General features: G+C 44.9%; 1 protein-coding gene across 1 annotated transcript in view; it reads left to right on the top strand.

The window, feature by feature from the left end:
- Positions 1-9,158: 9,158 nt before the first annotated feature.
- The window catches only part of si:dkey-174n20.1 (uncharacterized protein LOC796174 homolog), a 114,765-nt gene continuing 102,170 nt past the window's right edge, over positions 9,159-21,753 (top strand). The window contains exon 1 of the mRNA XM_034170851.1: positions 9,159-9,253. Coding sequence (XP_034026742.1) covers positions 9,244-9,253 — 10 coding nt within the window. The 5' untranslated portion in view covers positions 9,159-9,243. The remainder of the gene's footprint in view (positions 9,254-21,753) is intronic.

The raw sequence follows: 21,753 nt of genomic DNA, 5'->3' as shown, positions 1-21,753 counted from the left end.
CAACGGTCAAAACGACCCCCTGTGAGCAAGCACTTGGCAACAGTGGGAAGGAAAAACTCCCTTTTAACAGGAAGAAACCTCCAGCAGAACCAGGCTCAGGGAGGGGCAGTCTTCTGCTGGGACTGGTTGGGGCTGAGGGAGAGAACCAGGAAAAAGACATGCTGTGGAGGGGAGCAGAGATCAATCACTAATGATTAAATGCAGAGTGGTGCATACAGAGCAAAAAGAGAAAGAAACACTCAGTGCATCATGGGAACCCCCCAGCAGTCTAAGTCTATAGCAGCATAACTAAGGGATGGTTCAGGGTCACCTGATCCAGCCCTAACTATAAGCTTTAGCAAAAAGGAAAGTTTTAAGCCTAATCTTAAAAGTAGAGAGGGTGTCTGTCTCCCTGATCTGAATTGGGAGCTGGTTCCAGAGGAGAGGAGCCTGAAAGCTGAAGGCTCTGCCTCCCATTCTACTCTTACAAACCCTAGGAACTACAAGTAAGCCTGCAGTCTGAGAGCGAAGCGCTCTATTGGGGTGATATGGTACTATGAGGTCCCTAAGATAAGATGGGACCTGATTATTGAAAACCTTATAAGTAAGAAGAAGAATTTTAAATTCTATTCTAGAATTAACAGGAAGCCAATGAAGAGAGGCTAATATGGGTGAGATATGCTCTCTCCTTCTAGTCCCTGTTAGCACTCTAGCTGCAGCATTTTGAATTAACTGAAGGCTTTTCAGGGAACTTTTAGGACAACCTGATAATAATGAATTACAATAGTCCAGCCTAGAGGAAATAAATGCATGAATTAGTTTTTCAGCATGACTCTGAGACAAGACCTTTCTAATTTTAGAGATATTGCGCAAATGCAAAAAAGCAGTCCTTCATATTTGTTTAATATGCGCATTGAATGACATATCCTGATCAAAAATGACTCCAAGATTTCTCACAGTATTACTAGAGGTCAGGGTAATGCCATCCAGAGTAAGGATCTGGTTAGACACCATGTTTCTAAGATTTGTGGGGCCAAGTACAATAACTAGCACAGAACCTTGTGGAACTCCATAATTAACCTTAGTCTGTGAAGAAGATTCCCCATTTACATGAACAAATTGTAATCTATTAGATAAATATGATTCAAACCACCACAGCGCTGTGCCTTTAATACCTATGGCATGCTCTAATCTCTGTAATAAAATTTTATGGTCAACAGTATCAAAAGCAGCACTGAGGTCTAACAGAACAAGCACAGAGATGAGTCCACTGTCTGAGGCCATAAGAAGATCATTTGTAACCTTCACTAATGCTGTTTCTGTACTATGATGAATTCTAAAACCTGACTGAAACTCTTCAAATAGACCATTCCTCTGCAGATGATCAGTTAGCTGTTTTACAACTACCCTTTCAAGAATTTTTGAGAGAAAAGGAAGGTTGGAGATTGGTCTATAATTAGCTAAGATAGCTGGGTCAAGTGATGGCTTTTTAAGTAATGGTTTAATTACTGCCACCTTAAAAGCCTGTGGTACATAGCCAACTAATAAAGATAGATTGATCATATTTAAGATCGAAGCATTAATTAATGGTAGGGCTTCCTTGAGCAGCCTGGTAGGAATGGGGTCTAATAGACATGTTGATGGTTTGGAGGAAGTAACTAATGAAAATAACTCAGAACAATCGGAGAGAAAGAGTCTAACCAAATACCGGCATCACTGAAAGCAGCCAAAGATAACGATGTGTCTTTGGGATGGTTATGAGTAATTTTTTCTCTAATAGTTAAAATTTTATTAGCAAAGAAAGTCATGAAGTCATTACTAGTTAAAGTTAAAGGAATACTCGGCTCAATAGAGCTCTGACTCTTTGTCAGCCTGGCTACAGTGCTGAAAAGAAACCTGGGGTTGTTCTTATTTTCTTCAGTTAGTGATGAGTAGTAAGATGTCCTAGCTTTACGGAGGGCTTTTTTATAGAGCAACAGACTCTTTTTCCAGGCTAAGTGAAGATCTTCTAAATTAGTGAGATGCCATTTCCTCTCCAACTTATGGGTTATCTGCTTTAAGCTGCGAGTTTGTGAGTTATACCACGGAGTCAGGCACTTCTGATTTAAAGCTCTCTTTTTCAGAGGAGCTACAGCATCCAAAGTTGTCTTCAATGAGGATGTAAAACTATTGACGAGATACTCTATCTCACTTACAGAGTTTAGGTAGCTACTCTGCACTGTGTTGGTATATGGCATTAGAGAACATAAAGAAGGAATCATATCCTTAAACCTAGTTACAGCGCTTTCTGAAAGACGTCTAGTGTAATGAAACTTATTCCCCACTGCTGGGTAGTCCATCAGAGTAAATGTAAATGTTATTAAGAAATGATCAGACAGAAGGGAGTTTTCAGGGAATACTGTTAAGTCTTCAATTTCCATACCATAAGTCAGAACAAGATCTAAGATATGACTAAAGTGGTGGGTGGACTCATTTACATTTTGAGCAAAGCCAATTGAGTCTAATAATAGATTAAATGCAGTGCTGAGGCTGTCATTCTCAGCATCTGTGTGGATGTTAAAATCGCCCACTATAATTATCTTATCTGAGCTAAGCACTAAGTCAGACAAAAGGTCTGAAAATTCACAGAGAAACTCACAGTAACGACCAGGTAGACGATAGATAATAACAAATAAAACTGGTTTTTGGGACTTCCAATTTGGATGGACAAGACTAAGAGTCAAGCTTTCAAATGAATTAAAGCTCTGTCTGGGTTTTTGATTAATTAATAAGCTGGAATGGAAGATTGCTGCTAATCCTCCGCTTCGGCCCGTGCTACGAGCATTCTGGCAGTTAGTGTGACTTGGGGGTGTTGACTCATTTAAAGTAACATATTCATCCTGCTGTAACCAGGTTTCTGTTAGGCAGAATAAATCAATATGTTGATCAATTATTATATCATTTACTAACAGGGACTTAGAAGAGAGAGACCTAATGTTTAATAGACCACATTTAACTGTTTTAGTCTGTGGTGCAGTTGAAGGTGCTATATTATTTTTTCTTTTTGAATTTTTATGCTTAAATAGATTTTTACTGGTTATTGGTGGTCTGGGAGCAGGCACCGTCTCTACGGGGATGGGGTAATGAGGGGATGGCAGGGGGAGAGAAGCTGCAGAGAGGTGTGTAAGACTACAACTCTGCTTCCTGGTCCCAAACCTGGATAGTCACGGTTTGGAGGATTTAAGAAAATTGGCCAGATTTCTAGAAATGAGAGCTGCTCCATCCAAAGTGGGATGGATGCCGTCTCTCCTAACAAGACCAGGTTTTCCCCAGAAGCTGTCACAGCACTTACAGGTAACTCCAGACTCTCTTTGATCATCCTGGAGCTGATCAATGGGTGAGCCTTTGCCATTCTGGTTATTCTTCTATCCACATTGATGGTTGTTTTCCATTTTCTTCCACGCGTCTCTGTTTTTTTTTGTCCATTTTAAAGCATTGGAGATCATTGTAGATGAACAGCCTATAATTTTTTGCACCTGCGTATAAGTTTTCCCCTCTCCAATCAACTTTTTAATCAAACTATGCTGTTCTTCTGAACAATGTCTTGAAAGTCCCATTTTCCTCAGGCTTTCAAAGAGAAAAGCATGTTCAACAGGTGCTGGCTTCATCCTTAAATAGGGGACACCTGATTCACACCTGTTTGTTCCACAAAACTGACAAACTCACTGAGTGAATGCCACACTACTATTATTGTGAACACCCCCTTTTCTACTTTTTTTTACTAATAGCCCAATTTCATAGCCTTAAGAGTGTGCATATCATGAATGCTTGGTCTTGTTGGATTTGTGAAAATCTACTGGTACCTTGTTTCCCATGTAACAATAAGAAATATACTCAAAACCTGGATTAATCTTTTTAAGTCACATAGCACTACTATTATTCTGAACACTACTGTACATCATAAGCGTCATATTTTACCGCTTTAGCGACCGCCCTCAAATGAGATTGTGCTCCGCAAATACCGGTCATTCTTGGTGAATGTTAGTAAGAGTAATTGTGGGTGTTATACCATGTTTTCCTCCAAGACAAGGAGAGCAAGGCTAATACTGCAACAATCATTATTCAATCAAAAGTATCTTCACATTAATTAGGCATACACTGAAAAAACCCAAAGGTGCTCACCCAGTGTGCCCACCCACAGCGGAGATGGAGGTCTGCTGTGAGCTGAGAACAGCAGCACATCTAACTAACATTCACAAAAGAATTTAATGGAAAAGCAATTTAAGCACATTTTCATATCATTTTGGGGATTGATACCAACCAAGGAGACCAGAACTATGTGCAAGAGTTGTATAACAGGATTAATCGATAAAACATACATACATCTATTTTCTTCTGCTGGTCTGGCCACAGTAGACAGTGTAGTGGCCAAGAGGTTAGTGCACTTGTTTTGACTTCAGAAGGTTGCCGTTGAAGGGAACACATGCCCATTCATCAGGTAATGTGAAGTTGCATGAAAAAGGGCATCTGCTGTAAAACATGGAGCTAAATCAGCATACAGATCCACGCTGGTCTGCTGTGGTGACCCAGAGCAAAGGAAACAAATTGGGAAGCCAAAAGAAGTTAATATTTTGTGGTGCCAGGACAGCAGGTTAAAGTTAACCAGTCACATCTATCTGTTTGAGCACAATGGGCAAGTTATCCTCCACTGTGTTCTAGGTCTATCTCAGGGTTTTGGTATCAGTTGTAGAAGTAAATCCTTAGGCCTTGAGGATTGCTGGTGTGGGTGTTTGTACTCCATAGGAAGTCTACAACTCCCCCTAGACAGGATGCCAGTCCATCGCAGTTTACTTCGACAGCCAAGGCCGGGGTCTATTCACAGCTGGGTGGACTGAGACAATGCAGATGACATGTCTTGTCCAACGACACAGACAGGTAATAAAACCAAGAATCAGAGCCAGGTCTATGTATTGATAGTTCAACTCCTGTAACTGAACTACTTCCTTCTGCAACAGCCTCTGAAAAAACCCCAAACTGAAGGCATCAAGGAGGCAGCTAATTTTGGTAATAATAAAAACCAACTCAATGGGCTGTTTTCCATGCAGTGCTTCTACTCTGAGCTCCTTCCACATGGTAGATATGTCACCTTAACTTTTGCATTACTTTTGGAGGTTTTGCATTTTCTTTGGCACTGAACATGACCATACTTTTCTCAGAAATACATGAATGTGCCATTTAGTTAACCAAGTGCATTTTGATGACATCTCCAGTGGGTTTTCAAGTTTTCTGTTTTTTTTTGGGGGGGGGGGGGGGGGAGAGATCTGTTGAGGCCATATTTATTTCTACATTGTACGTTTTCCTGAACTCTTCAGATTTGTCAGCACTGCCGGAATCTTTAGAGATATGTCTTTTCTTTTCATCCGTTCAGGGAATACAGCGTGTCTTTGAAAAGAACCACAATGCACCATGTGCAAAGTCTAACCTGCTGATGCTTATGAGGATACAAACTCTGGTACAGCTACACTGTTTACAGCTGCTGAACAAAAAGATGAAAAAATTGTTGATGTCATATTTCATTTTAACAACATTTTTGTGCCCAAGTGAAAACAGTTACATTTGTACCATATTGCATATCTGCACTGACACGATCAATGAACACACTCTCAGGACACAGAATCCAGGACCAGATGCACATTTGCAGGTTTATGACTTCAAGCTGAAAAAGTCCACACTAATATGCCACATTTCTCTGATGTTTGGCAGCTCTCACACTACAGTTTACACTAAAACTAAAGGCTGTAAGGGTTCAGTTTGGGAACAATTATTGAATGAAGACAAGAGCAGATTATTTTATTAAAGTCACCCACACAGTAAAAATCACCAGTGTAAAACTAACACTGACAGTGTTAAATGAACACTGCAGTGTTCATTTTTAAACTGGTGATTTTACTGTACATCTAAAGTTACATTAACTTGGAATGAATGGCAAATACAAATTTCTTACTGAAAAATTCGATCCAGAATCTGACCCCATGATGATGAAGACCAAATATTGTTGGGGAGAATCCTTTTTTAAAAATCCAGATCATTCTCCAAAATCTAGTGAATTATTACCAGTAATAAGACCTGCATTTTCAAACACATAATGAAATTCATGAAAAGCTTTCAACTGACTCTGCTGAAGAAAAAAGATCTTTTCATTCCCTGAAAGTGTCAAAGTTCATATTTTTTGATCATCTCTGGTGTCTTTATTTATTACTTTTCTTTTATTTTCATGTTACTCTCACATGTCATATTGTATTCTCAGTGTTCACCATGCAGTTAATTGTCCTTCGCGGTGCTTTTATTATGATACCTCTGGTCTTCGCATGTTTCCACTGGCTTTACTTCTTGTATTACAGGGACTTGGGCTTCCAATTTCACATGCACGCTCATTTCTTTTGTTAAATTGAGTTGGCATGATTTAACCATCCATAACCCCTCACTCCAGTGCCAGATTGTCTAGGTTCCATGCCTGTTCTCATGAATTTATTTTCCATCTTTGTTGTCCAGTTGCTGACCTATACCTCCTTGTGTTTACTGCCAATCTCTGTATTTCCTTGTTCCCACATGGTCACTTACCTCACAAACTGTTTTCCTTCTGCATTCTGACCTACTGCCTGTGTCCATGTTTAACCCTCCTGCCAGTTTCACCATAGCGATATTTGCTGCATGGATTTATCTTCAGATGTGTTTCATAGGTGTCAACCTGACTCCAGAAATGGCAAAGAAGGTGCAGGTTTTTTTGTAACCAGCAACTCCACTAGGTGATTTTACTGATTAACAGCAGACAGGATGAGCAGACAGGATGAGTTTATCAATGAAATCACCTGGTGGAGTTGGTGGTTTGAAAGAAACCTCCACCCTCTGTGTCCTTTCTGGAGTCAGGTTGACACCTGTACTAATTTTAAATCTGTATGGTACTCTGCTCTGGGTTCTTGAATAGTGTCACACTCATTACAGAAGGTCCAAATCTGAAGTAACATATTATCAATAAAGGCAAATCCTTCAGTTTGTTTAGACAAAATGAGCCCTCTACAGAGTTGCCTCTTTGAGACACGGGACTATAAACTTCAGCAGGACAGAAATCTGATCACAGAACTGTGTGGGTCACGACCGGTTGGTGGTCAGAGCCACAATGGGAACCTCTTTTATCACTCATTATTTTGGGGTGTTCAGCCGCTCTTTACACCATTGATCATAAATCCAGTGGCAGCTTACTTTAACACCATTTTTTGTCTATATCTCAACAACCAAGAAGCTTAAGTGGACGATCTAAGGCATATATTGATTAGCAATATATTTGTGATTGAATTGCATGAATGACTTCACAATGAAATCACACAGAAGTCATATGATGAAATCATACATACTCAAAAACACTTATTACGGACATACAGTATGTGTACAAACTTGTACATTTATATTAAGATGTGCAGTGCCTGCAAGCTATGCATCAGCCCTTTTGTGCCTTTCATTTTTCTTTCTTTTCAAGAAGTGTAAAAAGTAGAATCAAGCTTAAAACAGGCTGTGATTATGGCCAAACTGAAGCTGTTCAAAAACCATGAGTTTCCCACTTAAATCAGACTTCATGGGTATATTTTGAGATTTTGTACTAGGTAGCAGGAAATTCCAAATTGCCTCAAATTTGTATCTGATTGTACTGAAAAACGCATTAAAATGCCATTTCTACATACATCATGTTAATAACAGTCATGTTTAAAATATGTTAGTATGAAAGATGGAATTTGCAATAGCCTGTACAACTGCTGGAGGCAAAATTGCCTCCCTTAAATAAGAACAAGCAGCTAAATAGAGGATACCATGAGCACTGGATCCTTAAAACTCGAGCAAAACTGAGCAGGAATGAATATGTATGGGGTCTTTGACTTTGAACATTTTCTGACACAGAAGAGCACAAATAATCAATATCACAAGCTAGAAGACGAAGTCAGAACTGCACAATGTGCAGACATTAGATTCAAGCAGGAATATTGTCCATGGTGCAGGAGAAATGAGCAGGAGATGTGTTGATGTCATCGGTATCAGGGAAACCCACAAGACTAGACAAGCAGCAAGGCAGCAACTTTCAGAAAGAGAAACCGTTGTCTACTCAGGCAGGGATGAGGACAACCACAGGACAAGTAAAGGGCTGCTGATGTCAAAGAATGAAACAAAAGCCATCATGGATTGGGCTCAAGAAGTGAAAGGATCTTTAAAACCAGATATTATTCCCAGCACATAAAACTGAGCCCTGTTCACACATACCCCAGAAAAGATGTAGACCAGCAAGCAAAGAATGAGTTCAACCTGAGGCAGCAGGAAGATCTAGATGGTAGGATGGTACAGGATATGTTGTTAATTACTTGATACATGGACCATAAAGTGGGTGATGATACTGAGAATTAGGAAGGTTGATGGGTCAGCAGAAGATAACAGTGCAGGCAGATTTGTTCAAAATGTGTAACATGAACAAACTTGTAAATACAAGAATCCAACACCATACAGACGATTAAAGACGTGGATAAGTTTGTCTACATGAGCGCAACCATGTGAAAGATGGTTCAGGGGACATGAAGGACTTCAATATCAGAATTGAGAAGAACAAAGCTGGGGCTATAAAAAAAGGTTGATGTTTCAGTCTTATTTTATACAGATGTGAAATGTGGAAAATGAACAAGAGAGATAGTAAAGCAACTGATGTGTTTCGGTCCACCTTCCTGTAAAGAATTTTCCAAATGTTATGGCAGGAACATGCTAATAACTGAAAAACTGATCTGAAATAACACCACTGAGTAAGGAAATAAAGCAGAAACAATGGAATCTGATTGGCCATAAGCTGAACAAGGACAGCAGCACAGCAACAGTCCAGCAGTTAAAGCAGTGGGCTTGAGACCAGAAGACCTTCAGTTCAAAAACCCCGTCAGGCCAGAAAATCACGAAGGATAAGGTCCATAATCCTTAATTTCCAAGTTGCTCCTGGCGTGCACTTCAGTGCCTGGCATGGCAGCAGGCTAACATTTGTGTGTGCATGAATGGGTGCATGTGAGGCATCATTCTGCTTCAGGTGGAAAAGCACTCAAGAAATGCAGTCTGTTCATTTACCTGGGTACTGGAAGGACAATGGGGAAGACCAAAGATCACATGGAGGTACACAGTGGAAAAGGTGATCCTGGGCTGAAGTGCAGCAGGGAAGGGTGGAGATGCTCTAAAGAGCCCTTTTGTGCCTCTAAGCATGAAGGAGATATGAGGCAAGGTGAGAATCACACATTCACTTGCAGGCAGGTGGAGTCTATGCACAGGTGAACACAGAGATATTTTAAGCAGTTTTGCCTACTAGATAATTAGTCCCACTAAATAGGTCGAGTGCAGAAGTCTGAGATATTCAAAATATCAGTGAAATACTGTGAAACTAATGAGGTTTGAGTCCCATTGCATCAGTTTGTTATCTCACACCTTCATTCAGAACCAGTGGATACCCTGATTGCAGCACTTGAGAAGCTGAGTGAGGAATCGGAGTGTCTGGGCATGCAGTTGTCCTGGATTAAGATAAAATCCAGGATTTCAATGAGGTCCTGGCCATCAGATGTGTATCTGTATGCTGTGAAAGTGCTGATGTTTTAGAGAGATTCATTTATCTTGGCAGTGACAATCATGTCTCTTGGTTCTCTGTCTTTGAGATTGAGAGACACCTGGGAACACCTTGTAGAACCGTGAGATCACAAGACAGAGGTGTTTGGCAATCAATGCCCGTATTTTTGCTTACAAACGAAGGCCCAAGTCTTTAGAGCCAAAAAGATGAAGTCTGAGACATATTCCATGACTTGGAGATGTTCATGCATCCATCCCGTAGCTTTTCTAAAGAAAACTGGCTGTAAAAAAGGGTTGAATTGTTGCAAAAATTGTGTCCAAATACAGCGTACTTATGGACTTGATTGTATGTGCATATACCACTTTAAAAAGAACATTCAAACACCAACTTTGAAAATTTGTGCAAAGTATTTATCAACTGACAGTGACGTGATTAGCATGTCCTGTATGTATGTTACCCATGTATGACTGCAGCGTGCCCACACAGACACAAACTGCACTAATCGCCACATTCAAAAGCCAGAGGCTCAATTCTTTATCATATATCTGCATCAAGATCCATGCTGGAAGATAAGAAGAAAAACGGGAAATACAAACCAAGCATATTGCAGTATCTGTCTTTTGAAGTTGTCTTTCTTCTCGGAGCTGGCGCTGGTATGGCACAGCTAGTTAAACACATCATTCGGTCTAATGATTTGGGAGGATTGCAAAGCTTTATCTCTGATGGTAAGAACAAAGCTGTTGAGGATCTGGGGGATTCTGGAGTTGGATTTGATGGGAATTCCCAAACCTGCTGGAACAGTTTACTTTGAAACATTTTGATGTGTGTTAAAAGATAAGTGCCCTCATTAATCTGGAGTCTGGATCACTGACACACCTTAAACTTCAGGTACCCCATAAGCTTGTTTTCTTCCACTTATCCTGGTTGTCTCCTTATCTTCATGCCAGTGCCAAACACGGCACTAATCATTTTACCCATGTACTCTGAATTTAGCTGTATGAGGATAAATATCAGAGCACTGAAGTCACAATTTGTTGGCTAATTTGCATCAACTGTTTCATTTTGGGGGACAAAATGGTTGAGGTTCCTCAAATTCAAACCCATCATCTGCCCATTCACACTGACCAAACAGCTTCATGTCAATATGCAAAATACACACACCTGAAAATTCATCACATCCCAACCATCTCTTGATTATAATTCATGCTTTCAGCATTGTATTTCTGGTGTTAACAGGGTGCTCATGTTTGTTTTTTGGTCGGAATTAGTTTTCTCAAATGAATCTTCAGAGCTGCATTGATATTTTAGGTAAATCTGAAAGAGTTGTACCACTTTTAACCATTGACTATATATATATATTAAATTGCTTGACGGAAGAATCTGTGACTGAACAATAGATTATACAGTCTGGTCCATAAGTATTTGGACTGTGATGCAATTTCACGATTGCCATTGGATCTTAGAGGTAACCAGTGCCAGCCCTAACCAATTTGGCACCCTAGGCAAGGTTTTTAATGGCGCCCCCCAGATACCAAACAGTTTGGGCCATTTGTAATAACATAATGACCCAGAAGGGCTCATCAGACACTACTGGGGGGGCGAGGACACGATTGGCCGGGCACTAAGACTGTAAGTTGTTGTGCTGCAATGCATTATGGGAGACCTGGGTTGTGGGGTTTTAAGTGTTATTATTGTGGTTCATATTAGTTTAATGTGTTGTTGTTGATTTGTTGTGTTTTGTAGTTCAATTGGTTTAGTCATTTTGGTTGAGGGTCATGTTGGGAGGTGATGGTCTAGCGCAGGGGTGCTCAAGTTCGGTCCTCGAGAGCAACCTTCCTGATACTCTTAGTTGTCTCCCTGCTCCAACACACCTGAATCCAATGAAAGACTCATTAGCAAGCTTTTAATGAGCCTTTCATTGGATTCAGGTGTGTTGGAGCAGGGAGACAACTAAGAGTATCAGGAAGGTAGCTCTCGAGGACCGAACTTGAGCACCTCTGGTCTAGCGGTTAAGTGTTGGGCTTGAGACCAGAGGATCCTCGGTTCAAACCCCAGCCTGACCGGAAAATCACTGAGGGATCTTGGGCAAGGTTCTTAATAACCGAGTTACTCCTGGTGTGTAGTGAATATCTTGTATGGCAGCACCCTGACAATGGTGTATGAGTGTGTTTATGTGAATGGGTGAATGTGAGGCATAACGGTAAAGCGCTTTCAGCATCTGATGCAGATTGAAAAGCGCTACATAAATGCAGTCCATTGTTGGAACCATAAGTGTAAAGTTTGATGACTTCTGCCATTATCTGTGTGTGTGTGTAAAAATAACAGCACCTCCTTGTGGCAAAGTGCAAAAAAGACACAAGTTCTGTCCCAGTGCAGCAAGGTTCCACGCAGCTTGCTGCACTGTAGCCATCATTATTATTTAACAGGGTTTGCTATTACATCTTTGTGAGAAGAAATAGCCACTCTGAAAACAGAAAGTGACAATGCATTTATTGCTGTATCTGCGATTTGAAGCGAAACGTCCTCGCGTCAAGCAACCCAGTCCAGTCGAAGATTCAAAGTTCTCTACTGTTCTATCCCAATAACCCTTCTGAATGTAAATGGGCTAAATATTGATCACCTGGAATTTTATAGAAGTGTTCTAAATCTTACACCAGATATTTCCAGTACTAGCCTAATCTTTGTCAGAGACTTTAATTTTATGTTGGATACTTACCTGGATAGGTGTTCTATTCTGAGGAGAGAACCTTCCAAGGCATGCAACCTTTCGAAATCATACATTGAAAATATGAATCTGACATATGGTATTTTTGTTTGTTTGTGAAATTCTCATGCCACAAAGAACCTCAGTTGGACTACCTGTCTTGTTTGTGAAATTCTCATGCCACAAAGAACCTCAGTTGGACTACCTGTCTTGTGTTGCTCAGCCTGTACCAACTGCCTCTGGTGACTGAGCTGCATTAAACCCCTTTTAACCCTGATATGAGTTGCTTCCTGTGAAGGGGTCCTGGGTAACTGGGGTGGGTAATTTGTAAAATTGCAAAAATACAAAACCTCAATACTCTATATTGCATTGGTTATAAAGTTTACAGTATTTAGAAAAGAAGATCCAGTCTCAATGGAGCAGATGTGGCTGAGTCATTACAACAGTGGATTGAGTTCAGCTTTGGCAAACACAGATACAGAGTGCAGAAACACAGATCACATTGAGTTTGTGTCTGCAAGTGGTGAACTTCAAAGAGAAACTAACACCGAGGACAGACACATTTCATTGTTGTGTGCAGTAATGTAGTGTCACGATGTTTATTCATGAGTACTGCTGGTCTGCATTTTTGTCTTCCTTTCAGTTGAGAAATCTGAGAGCGATGCAGTTTGAGGATTATCACCCCTGAAATGGTTTCTCAGCATGAAAATGAGCTTTGGAAATTATTTCCCCTCCAGGTAAATAAAAGATGAATGTTAAGAATTCTTTATTTATTTTCTGTACTTGCTTCCTTTTTGTCAGTGGCATCCAGTGCTTTTGGTTTTGATTCGCTCCAAATTGGGAAATCGCTTCCACCCTGTTCTTGTGTTTATGAAAACACAAGTTTCCAAGAGTCTGCAATGAATTTATATTTGGTGTGAGCTGTGTAGTGCATGTCACTCCCCTGGCAATGTGCCCGTCCACAAACTCTGTATGGAGGTTTTGTCCCCCAGTTTCCAAAGTGCCGACTTATTGATTTTCTCTCTAATGGCTTCCTGTGTTGGGTCTAAGATGAACATCTGTAAGGGTGGATTGGGCATGGTGGGTCTTTTTTGGTCTGCTATGCTCATCTGTGGTATAGTAAAGTGAGTATCTGCCCTTTTCCCCCTTTTTTTTTGTGGCTTGTGAGAATGACGTGCTCCATTATAAAAAGAACTGAGTCCTATGAAAAATAAGCTATGGGTCCTAAAGGCTGCTGGTCACTAAGTGGATCACGGTGCCTCAAGAGATGACGTTCAGCCTCTGATGTTGATGAGGAAAAAGAAAAAACACTAGTAGCTGACCCATAAGTGATAAAGTATGCTTTTAATAACCACCTGTGTTGTTGTGTGGGCCGCTGAAGAGGAGGTACTGCTGGCCCACCACCACCAGAGGGCGCCCTGCCTGGAGTGCGGGCTCCAGACATCGGAGGGCGCTGCCGCCTCACAGGAGTAGCCAGGGTGACAGCTGTCACCCATCACCTGAGACAGCTGATATCAATCACCAGGGAGGTATATCAGCAGGACGGCATCTCCACCTCATTGCCGAGATATCGCTCTACTAAGGAGGTAACGAACTCAGCCAGTTGTGTTATTCAGAGAAGTAATACTTTGTTGCTTGTGCTTAGGTCAGCTGAAGACCGTATTGGACGTGGTTGGATAAGTACTCACATTCCAATCCTACAGTGCTGTTTTTGAGTAGAGGTGGAGGTGGTGTTTCCACCCTGTGTGTTGCTGGGTGCGGCCGCACCCACACCTGACTGTTTCTGTTCCTTGCCAGCAGTACCGGATCTGACGAGCGGAGGCAGTGGCCACCTGGGAGTTCGGGACTTGGCGGCTCCAGTATTCCCGGGGTTCGGTGGCAGAGGAAATCGGATGGTTCCGGTTCGACTCGGACAAACGTCTCCTATCGTCGAGCCTGCCCACACGACACCATTGGAATTCGGCTTACTGCTATAATTGTAATCTGTTGTGTTTGTTGTGCGTGTTCACAACAGTAAAGCTTTGTGATTTGACTTCCTCCATTGTCCGTTCATTTGCGCCCCCTGTTGTGGGTCCGTGTACCTACACTTTCACAATAGGATATCTCGGCCATCGTCATGGATCCCGAGGGGCATCAACCGGCTGTTGAACGGCCAATGGAAGAACAGGACGTGCAGGCGTCCGCAGGAGGGGTAATCGGTGAGTTGCAGCGGATCCTCACCGCTTTCACGACTCGGTTAGATTTGATGACCGAGCAGAACGTCCTCCTGAACCGCAGGGTGGAGGCTCTCGCCGCGCAGGTGGAAGCGTGCCCTCCGGGCGCCGCTGTGGCTCTCCCTCCCGTAGACCCTGTGCGTAACATTGACGTTCTACTGGTCGTTCAACGACCCCTCCCACCTTCCCCGGAAGCATACATAAGCCCCCCAGAGCCGTACGGAGGCTGTGTGGAGACGTGCGCGGATTTCCTTATGCAGTGTTCGCTCGTCTTCGCACAGCGTTCCTGTTATGTACGCGACCGATGCTAGCAAGGTAGCTTATGTAATAAACCTGCTTCGCGGTGAGGCACGCGCTTGGGCTACAGCGCTCTGGGAGCAGAACTCACGGCTCCTTCAGACATATGATGGGTTTGTGAGGGAGTTCAGAACCGTGTTCGATCACCCTAATAGAGGAGAAACCGCTTCAACAGTGCTACTGTCGATGAGACAGGGGCGTCGGAGCGCAGCTGCTTATGCAGTCGACTTCCGCATCGCGGCTGCGAGGTCCGGCTGGAATAGCACTGCCCTCCGCGCCGCCTTTGTAAACGGACTGTCATTGGTTCTTAAGGAGCACCTGGTGGCTAAGGACGAACCGCGGGATTTGGATGGGCTTATCGATCTTGTCATACGATTAGACAATCGGTTAGAGGAACGTCATCGGGAACGAGACGAAGGGCGTGGCCGGGCACGCGCCGTCCCTCTCCCTTCCGGTTCCGACCGCGCCCCGCCTTCCCCACGCTCCACAGCTCCGGCGCTCCGTGTGGCTACAGCTCCCCCTGCTGACGAAGCTATGGACACGAGCAGGGCAACATTTAGGGCACCAGATACACAGAGGAGGCAGGCCCGCGGAGTATGTTTTAATTGTGGCTCGACAGACCACCAAGTGAGAGACTGCCCCGAGCGGTTAAACACCAACGCCCGCCCCTAGAGACTGGGCTAAGGGTGGGCCGAGACATTCACGTGGGACACACCCACATTGCCACACGACTCCCAGTTACGATCCTTTATGAGGAATCAACCCTGAAAGCCCCAGCACTGGTGGACACAGGCTCTGAAGGGAATCTGTTGGACAGCAGATGGGCCAGGGAGATAGGGCTCCCTCTGGTGGCGCTTACCTCGCCTGTGCAGGTGCGAGCACTAGATGGCTCCCTACTCCCTCCAATCACGCATAAGACACCACCTGTAACTCTGGTGGTGTCCGGAAATCACCGGGAGGAGATCGAGTTTTTTGTGACTCCTGCTACCTCCCGAGTGATTTTGGGGTTTCCCTGGATGTTGAAACACAATCCCCGGATCGATTGGCCGTCCGGGGTAGTGGTTCAGTGGAGCGAGACCTGCCATCGGGTGTGTTTAGGTTCCTCGGTTCCTCCCGGCTCCCAGGCTAAGGAGGAGGTCAGAGTCCCGCCCAATCTGGGGATGGTGCTGGTGGAGTACCACGACCTTGTCGACGTGTTCAGCAAGGATCTGGCGCTCACCCTTCCCCCCCACCGTCCTTATGATTGTGCCATTGATTTGGTTCCGGGCAGTGAGTTCCCGTCCAGCAGGCTGTACAACCTCTCACGGCCTGAGCGTGAATCAATGGAGACCTACATCCGGGACTCGTTAGCCGCCGGGTTGATCCGGAATTCCACCTCCCCGATGGGTGCAGGTTTCTTTTTTGTGAGTAAAAAAGACGGCGGACTTTGTCCATGCATTGATTATAGGGGACTGAACGAAATCACGGTTCGCAACCGATACCCGTTGCCCCTATTGGATTCGGTGTTCACACCCCTGCATGGAGCTAAGGTATTCACCAAGCTTGATCTTAGGAATGCGTATCACCTGGTTCGGATCCGGAAGGGAGACGAGTGGAAGACGGCATTTAACACCCCCTTGGGTCACTTTGAATACCTGGTCATGCCGTTCGGCCTCACAAACGCTCCCGCGACTTTCCAAGCGTTGGTTAATGATGTCTTGCGGGATTTCCTGCACCGGTTCGTCTTCGTATACCTGGACGATATACTCATCTTTTCTCCGGACCCTGAGACCCATGTGAAGCATGTACGTCAGGTCCTGCAGCGGTTGTTGGAGAACCGACTGTTTGTGAAGGGCGAGAAGTGTGAGTTCCACCGCACTTCTTTTTCCTTCCTGGGGTTCATCATCTCCTCCAACTCCGTCGCTCCTGACTGCCAAGGTTGCGGCGGTGAGAGACTGGCCCCAACCCACAAGCCATAGGAAGCTGCAACAGTTCCTCGGCTTTGCTAATTTCTACAGGAGGTTCATTAAGGGCTACAGTCAGGTAGTTAGCCCCCTGACAGCCCTAACCTCGCCAAAAGTTCCCTTCACCTGGTCGGATCGTTGCGATGCCGCGTTCAAGGAGTTGAAACGGCGCTTCTCGTCTGCACCCGTTCTGGTGCAGCCCGATCCTAGTCGCCAGTTAGTGGTTGAAGTGGACGCCTCGGACTCAGGGATAGGAGCCGTGCTGTCCCAGAGCGGGAAGACCGATAAGGTTCTTCACCCGTGTGCCTATTTTTCCCGCAGGTTGACCCCGGCCGAACGGAACTATGACGTCGGCAATCGAGAACTCCTTGCGGTGAAAGAGGCTCTTGAGGAGTGGAGACATCTGTTGGAGGGAACGTCCGTGCCATTTACGGTCTTCACTGACCACCGGAACCTGGAGTATCTCAGGACCGCCAAGCGGCTGAATCCCAGGCAAGCCCGCTGGTCACTGTTCTTCGGCCGTTTTGACTTCCGGATCACCTACCGTCCCGGGACCAAAAATCAAAGATTGGATGCTCTGTCCCGGGTACATGAAGACGAAGTCAGAACGGAGTCGTCGGATCCCCCGGATCCCATCATCCCGGAGTCCACTATCGTGGCCACCCTCACCTGGGACGTGGAGAAGACCGTCCGGGAGGCCCTGGCACGAGACCCGGACCCCGGAACCGGGCCGAAGAACAGACTCTATGTCCCACCAGAGGCAAGGGCTGCGGTCCTGGACTTCTGTCACGGTTCTAAGCTCTCCTGTCATCCTGGGGTGCGAAGAACCGTGGCAGTCGTCCAGCAGCGTTTCTGGTGGGCGTCCCTGGAGACCGACGTCCGGGATTATATCCAGGCCTGTACCACCTGCGCCAGGGGCAAAGCCGACCACCGCAAGTCCTCGGGTTTGCTACAGCCGCTGCCCGTACCTCATCGTCCCTGGTCCCACATCGGCCTGGATTTTGTCACGGGCCTCCCGCCGTCCCAGGGAAACACCGTCATCCTCACGATAGTGGACCGATTCTCCAAGGCGGCCCACTTCGTGGCCCTCCCGAAGCTCCCAACGGCCCAGGAGACAGCGGACCTCCTGGTCCACCACGTCGTCCGGCTGCATGGGATACCATCAGACATCATCTCCGATCGCGGTCCCCAGTTCTCCTCGCACGTCTGGAGGAGCTTTTGCCGGGAACTGGGGGCCACGGTCAGTCTCTCGTCCGGGTATCACCCCCAAACCAACGGGCAAGCAGAACGGGCCAATCAAGAGATGGAGCAGACGCTACGTTGTGTGACAGCCGTGCACCCGGCGGCCTGGAGTACTCATCTGGCCTGGATCGAGTACGCCCACAACAGTCAAGTGTCATCAGCCACCGGCCTCTCCCCTTTTGAGGTGTGTTTGGGGTATCAGCCCCCATTGTTTCCGGTGGTTGAGGGAGAGGTCGGTGTGCCCTCGGTCCAGGCCCACCTGCGGAAGTGCCATCGGGTGTGGCGTGCCGCCCGTTCTGCTTTGTTGAGGGCCCGGATGAGGGCGAAGACCCATGCAGACCGGCGGCGGACCCCGGCTCCTACGTATCGTCCTGGGCAAGAAGTGTGGTTGTCCACCAAGGACATTCCACTGCAAGTGGCCTCCCCGAAACTACAGGACCGGTACATAGGACCGTTTAAGATCCTCAAGGTCATCAATCCCGCCGCAGTGAGGCTTAAGCTTCCGGCCTCACTGCGGATTCATCCAGTGTTCCATGTCTCGAGAATCAAACCACATCACACCTCACCCCTCTGCGCTCCGGGTCCGGCACCACCTCCTGCCCGGATCATCGACGGCGAGCCGGCTTGGACTGTGCGCCGGCTACTGGACGTCCGACGGATGGGCCGGGGTTTTCAATATCTGGTGGACTGGGAAGGGTACGGTCCCGAAGAACGCTCCTGGGTGAAGAAGAGCTTCATCCTGGACCCGGCCCTCCTGGCCGACTTCTACCGCCGCCACCCGGACAAGCCTGGTCGAGCGCCAGGAGGCACCCGTTAAGGGGGGGGTCCTGTTGTGTGGGCCGCTGAAGAGGAGGTACTGCTGGCCCACCACCACCAGAGGGCGCCCTGCCTGGAGTGCGGGCTCCAGACATCGGAGGGCGCTGCCGCCTCACAGGAGTAGCCAGGGTGACAGCTGTCACCCATCACCTGAGACAGCTGATATCAATCACCAAGGAGGTATATCAGCAGGACGGCATCTCCACCTCATTGCCAAGATATCGCTCTACTAAGGAGGTAACGAACTCAGCCAGTTGTGTTATTCAGAGAAGTAATACTTTGTTGCTTGTGCTTAGGTCAGCTGAAGACCGTATTGGACGTGGTTGGATAAGTACTCACATTCCAATCCTACAGTGCTGTTTTTGAGTAGAGGTGGAGGTGGTGTTTCCACCCTGTGTGTTGCTGGGTGCGGCCGCACCCACACCTGACTGTTTCTGTTCCTTGCCAGCAGTACCGGATCCGACGAGCGGAGGCAGTGGCCACCTGGGAGTTCGGGACTTGGCGGCTCCAGTATTCCCGGGGTTCGGTGGCAGAGGAAATCGGATGGTTCCGGTTCGACTCGGACAGACGTCTCCTATCGTCGAGCCTGCCCACACGACACCATTGGAATTCGGCTTACTGCTATAATTGTAATCTGTTGTGTTTGTTGTGCGTGTTCACAACAGTAAAGCTTTGTGATTTGACTTCCTCCATTGTCCGTTCATTTGCGCCCCCTGTTGTGGGTCCGTGTACCTACACTTTCACATGTGTGAACCAATGCAGACATGAACTTATATATATATATATATATATATATATATATATATATATATATATATATGTATATATATATATGTATATGTATATATATATATGTATATGTATATATATATATATATATGTATACAAAACAACAATTCCAATGAAGTTGGGACGTTGTGTAAAATGAAAATAAAAACACAATACAATGATTTGCAAATCCTCTTCATCCTATATTCATTTGAATACAACACAAAGACAAGATATTTAGTGTTCAAACTGATAAACTTTATTGTTTTTGTGCAAATGTTTGCTCATTTTGAAATGGATGCCTGTAACACATTTCAAAAAAGCTGAGACAGTGGTATGTTTACCACGGTGTGACATCACCTTTCTTTCTAACAACACTCAATAAGCGTTTGGGAACTGAGGACACTAATTGCTGGAGCTTTGTAGGTGGAATTCTTTCCCATTCTTGCTTGATGTACGACTTCATTTGTTCAACAGTCCGGGGTCTCCGTTGTCATATTTTACACTTTATAATGCACCATACATTTTCAATAGGTGACAGGTCTGGACTGCAGGCAGGCCAGTCTAGTACCTGCACTCTTTTACTACGAAGCCACGCTGTTGTAACATGTGCAGAATGTGGCTTGGCATTGTCTTGCTGAAATAAGCAGGGACATCCCTGAAAAAGAAATTGCTTGGATGGCAGCATGTGTTGCTCCAAAACCTGGATGGACCTTTCAGTATTGATGGTGCCATCACAGATGTGTAAGTTGCCCATGCCATGGGCACTAATACACCCCATACCATCACAGATGCTGGCTTTTGAACTTTGTGCTGGTAACAATCTGGATGGTCTTTTTCATCTTTTGTCCAGAGGACACAACGTTCATGATTTCCAAAAACAATTTGAAATGTGGACTCATCAGACCACAGCACACTTTTCCACTTTGCGTTTGTCCATTTCAAATGAGCTCAGGCCCAGAGAAGGCGACGGCATTTCTAGATGTTGTTGATGTATGGCTTTCACTTTGCATGGTAGAGTTTTGACTTGCACTTGTAGATGTAGCGACGAACTATGTTAACTGACAATGGTTTTCTGAAGTGTTCTTGAGCCCACGAGATAAGATCCTTTACACAATGATGTTGGTTTTTAATGCAGTGCCGCCTGAAGGATCGAAGGTCACGGGCATTCAATGTTGGTTTTCGGCCTTGCCACTTATGTGTAGAAAGTTCTCCAGATTCTTTGAATCTTCTGATTATATTACAGAGTGTAGATGATGGAATCCCTAAATTCCTTGCGATTGAACTTTAAGAAACATTGTTCTTAAACTGTTGGACTATTTTTTTCACGCAGTTGTTCACAAAGTGGTGATCCTCACCCAGTCTTTGCTTGTGAATGGATGAGCCTTTTGGGGATGCTCCTTTTATACCCAATCATGACACTCACCTGTTTCCAATTAGGAGTTTTTTGAGCATTCATCAACTTTTCCAGTATTTTGTTGCCCCGTCCCAGCTTTTTTGAAACATGTTGCAGGCATCCATTTCAAAATCAGCAAATATTTGCACAAAAACAACAAAGTCTATCAGTTAGAACATTAAATATCTTGTCTTTTTGGTGTATTCAATTGAATATAGGTTGAAGAGGATTTGCAAATCATTGTATTTTGTTTTTATTTACATTTTACACAACGTCCCAACTTCATTGGAATTGGGGTTGTATATATAAGTCAGGTGTGTGTGTGTGTGTGTGTGTGTGTGTGTGTGTGTGTGTGTGTGTGTGTGTGTGTGTGTGTGTGTGTGTGTGTGTGTGTGTGTGTGTGTGTGTGTGTGTGTGTGTGTGTGTGTGTGTATATGCCAGCCTATGACTGGCCTGTTGCTTAGCATCCATAGCTACACTCACATTCCTTCCACAAACACACAAATGACCACCCAATACACACAACTCCCCTAAACAAATACATATACACCTGCAACTCCCTCACACCCTTCCTTCCTTCCTTCCTTCCTTCACACAATGTCCAAATATTTATCAAAGATTAGCTCCTAATGTTAAATAGTATTGCTCAGCCAAGATCAAACTTCATTAAGAAAGATAAAACGATGGTTTTAATCTCACTCAGTTCTGATTTTGATCAAACTTTCATTCAAAACAATTTAAGCATCGATTGCCTTGTAAGCATAAACCTAATAAACAGAGTGGGA

This window comes from Thalassophryne amazonica, chromosome 5 (genome assembly GCF_902500255.1).
Source record: "Thalassophryne amazonica chromosome 5, fThaAma1.1, whole genome shotgun sequence".
NCBI lineage: Eukaryota > Metazoa > Chordata > Actinopteri > Batrachoidiformes > Batrachoididae > Thalassophryne > Thalassophryne amazonica.
Note: the sequence above shows the minus strand (reverse complement) of the source record. Positions and strands in the feature narration are given on the sequence as shown.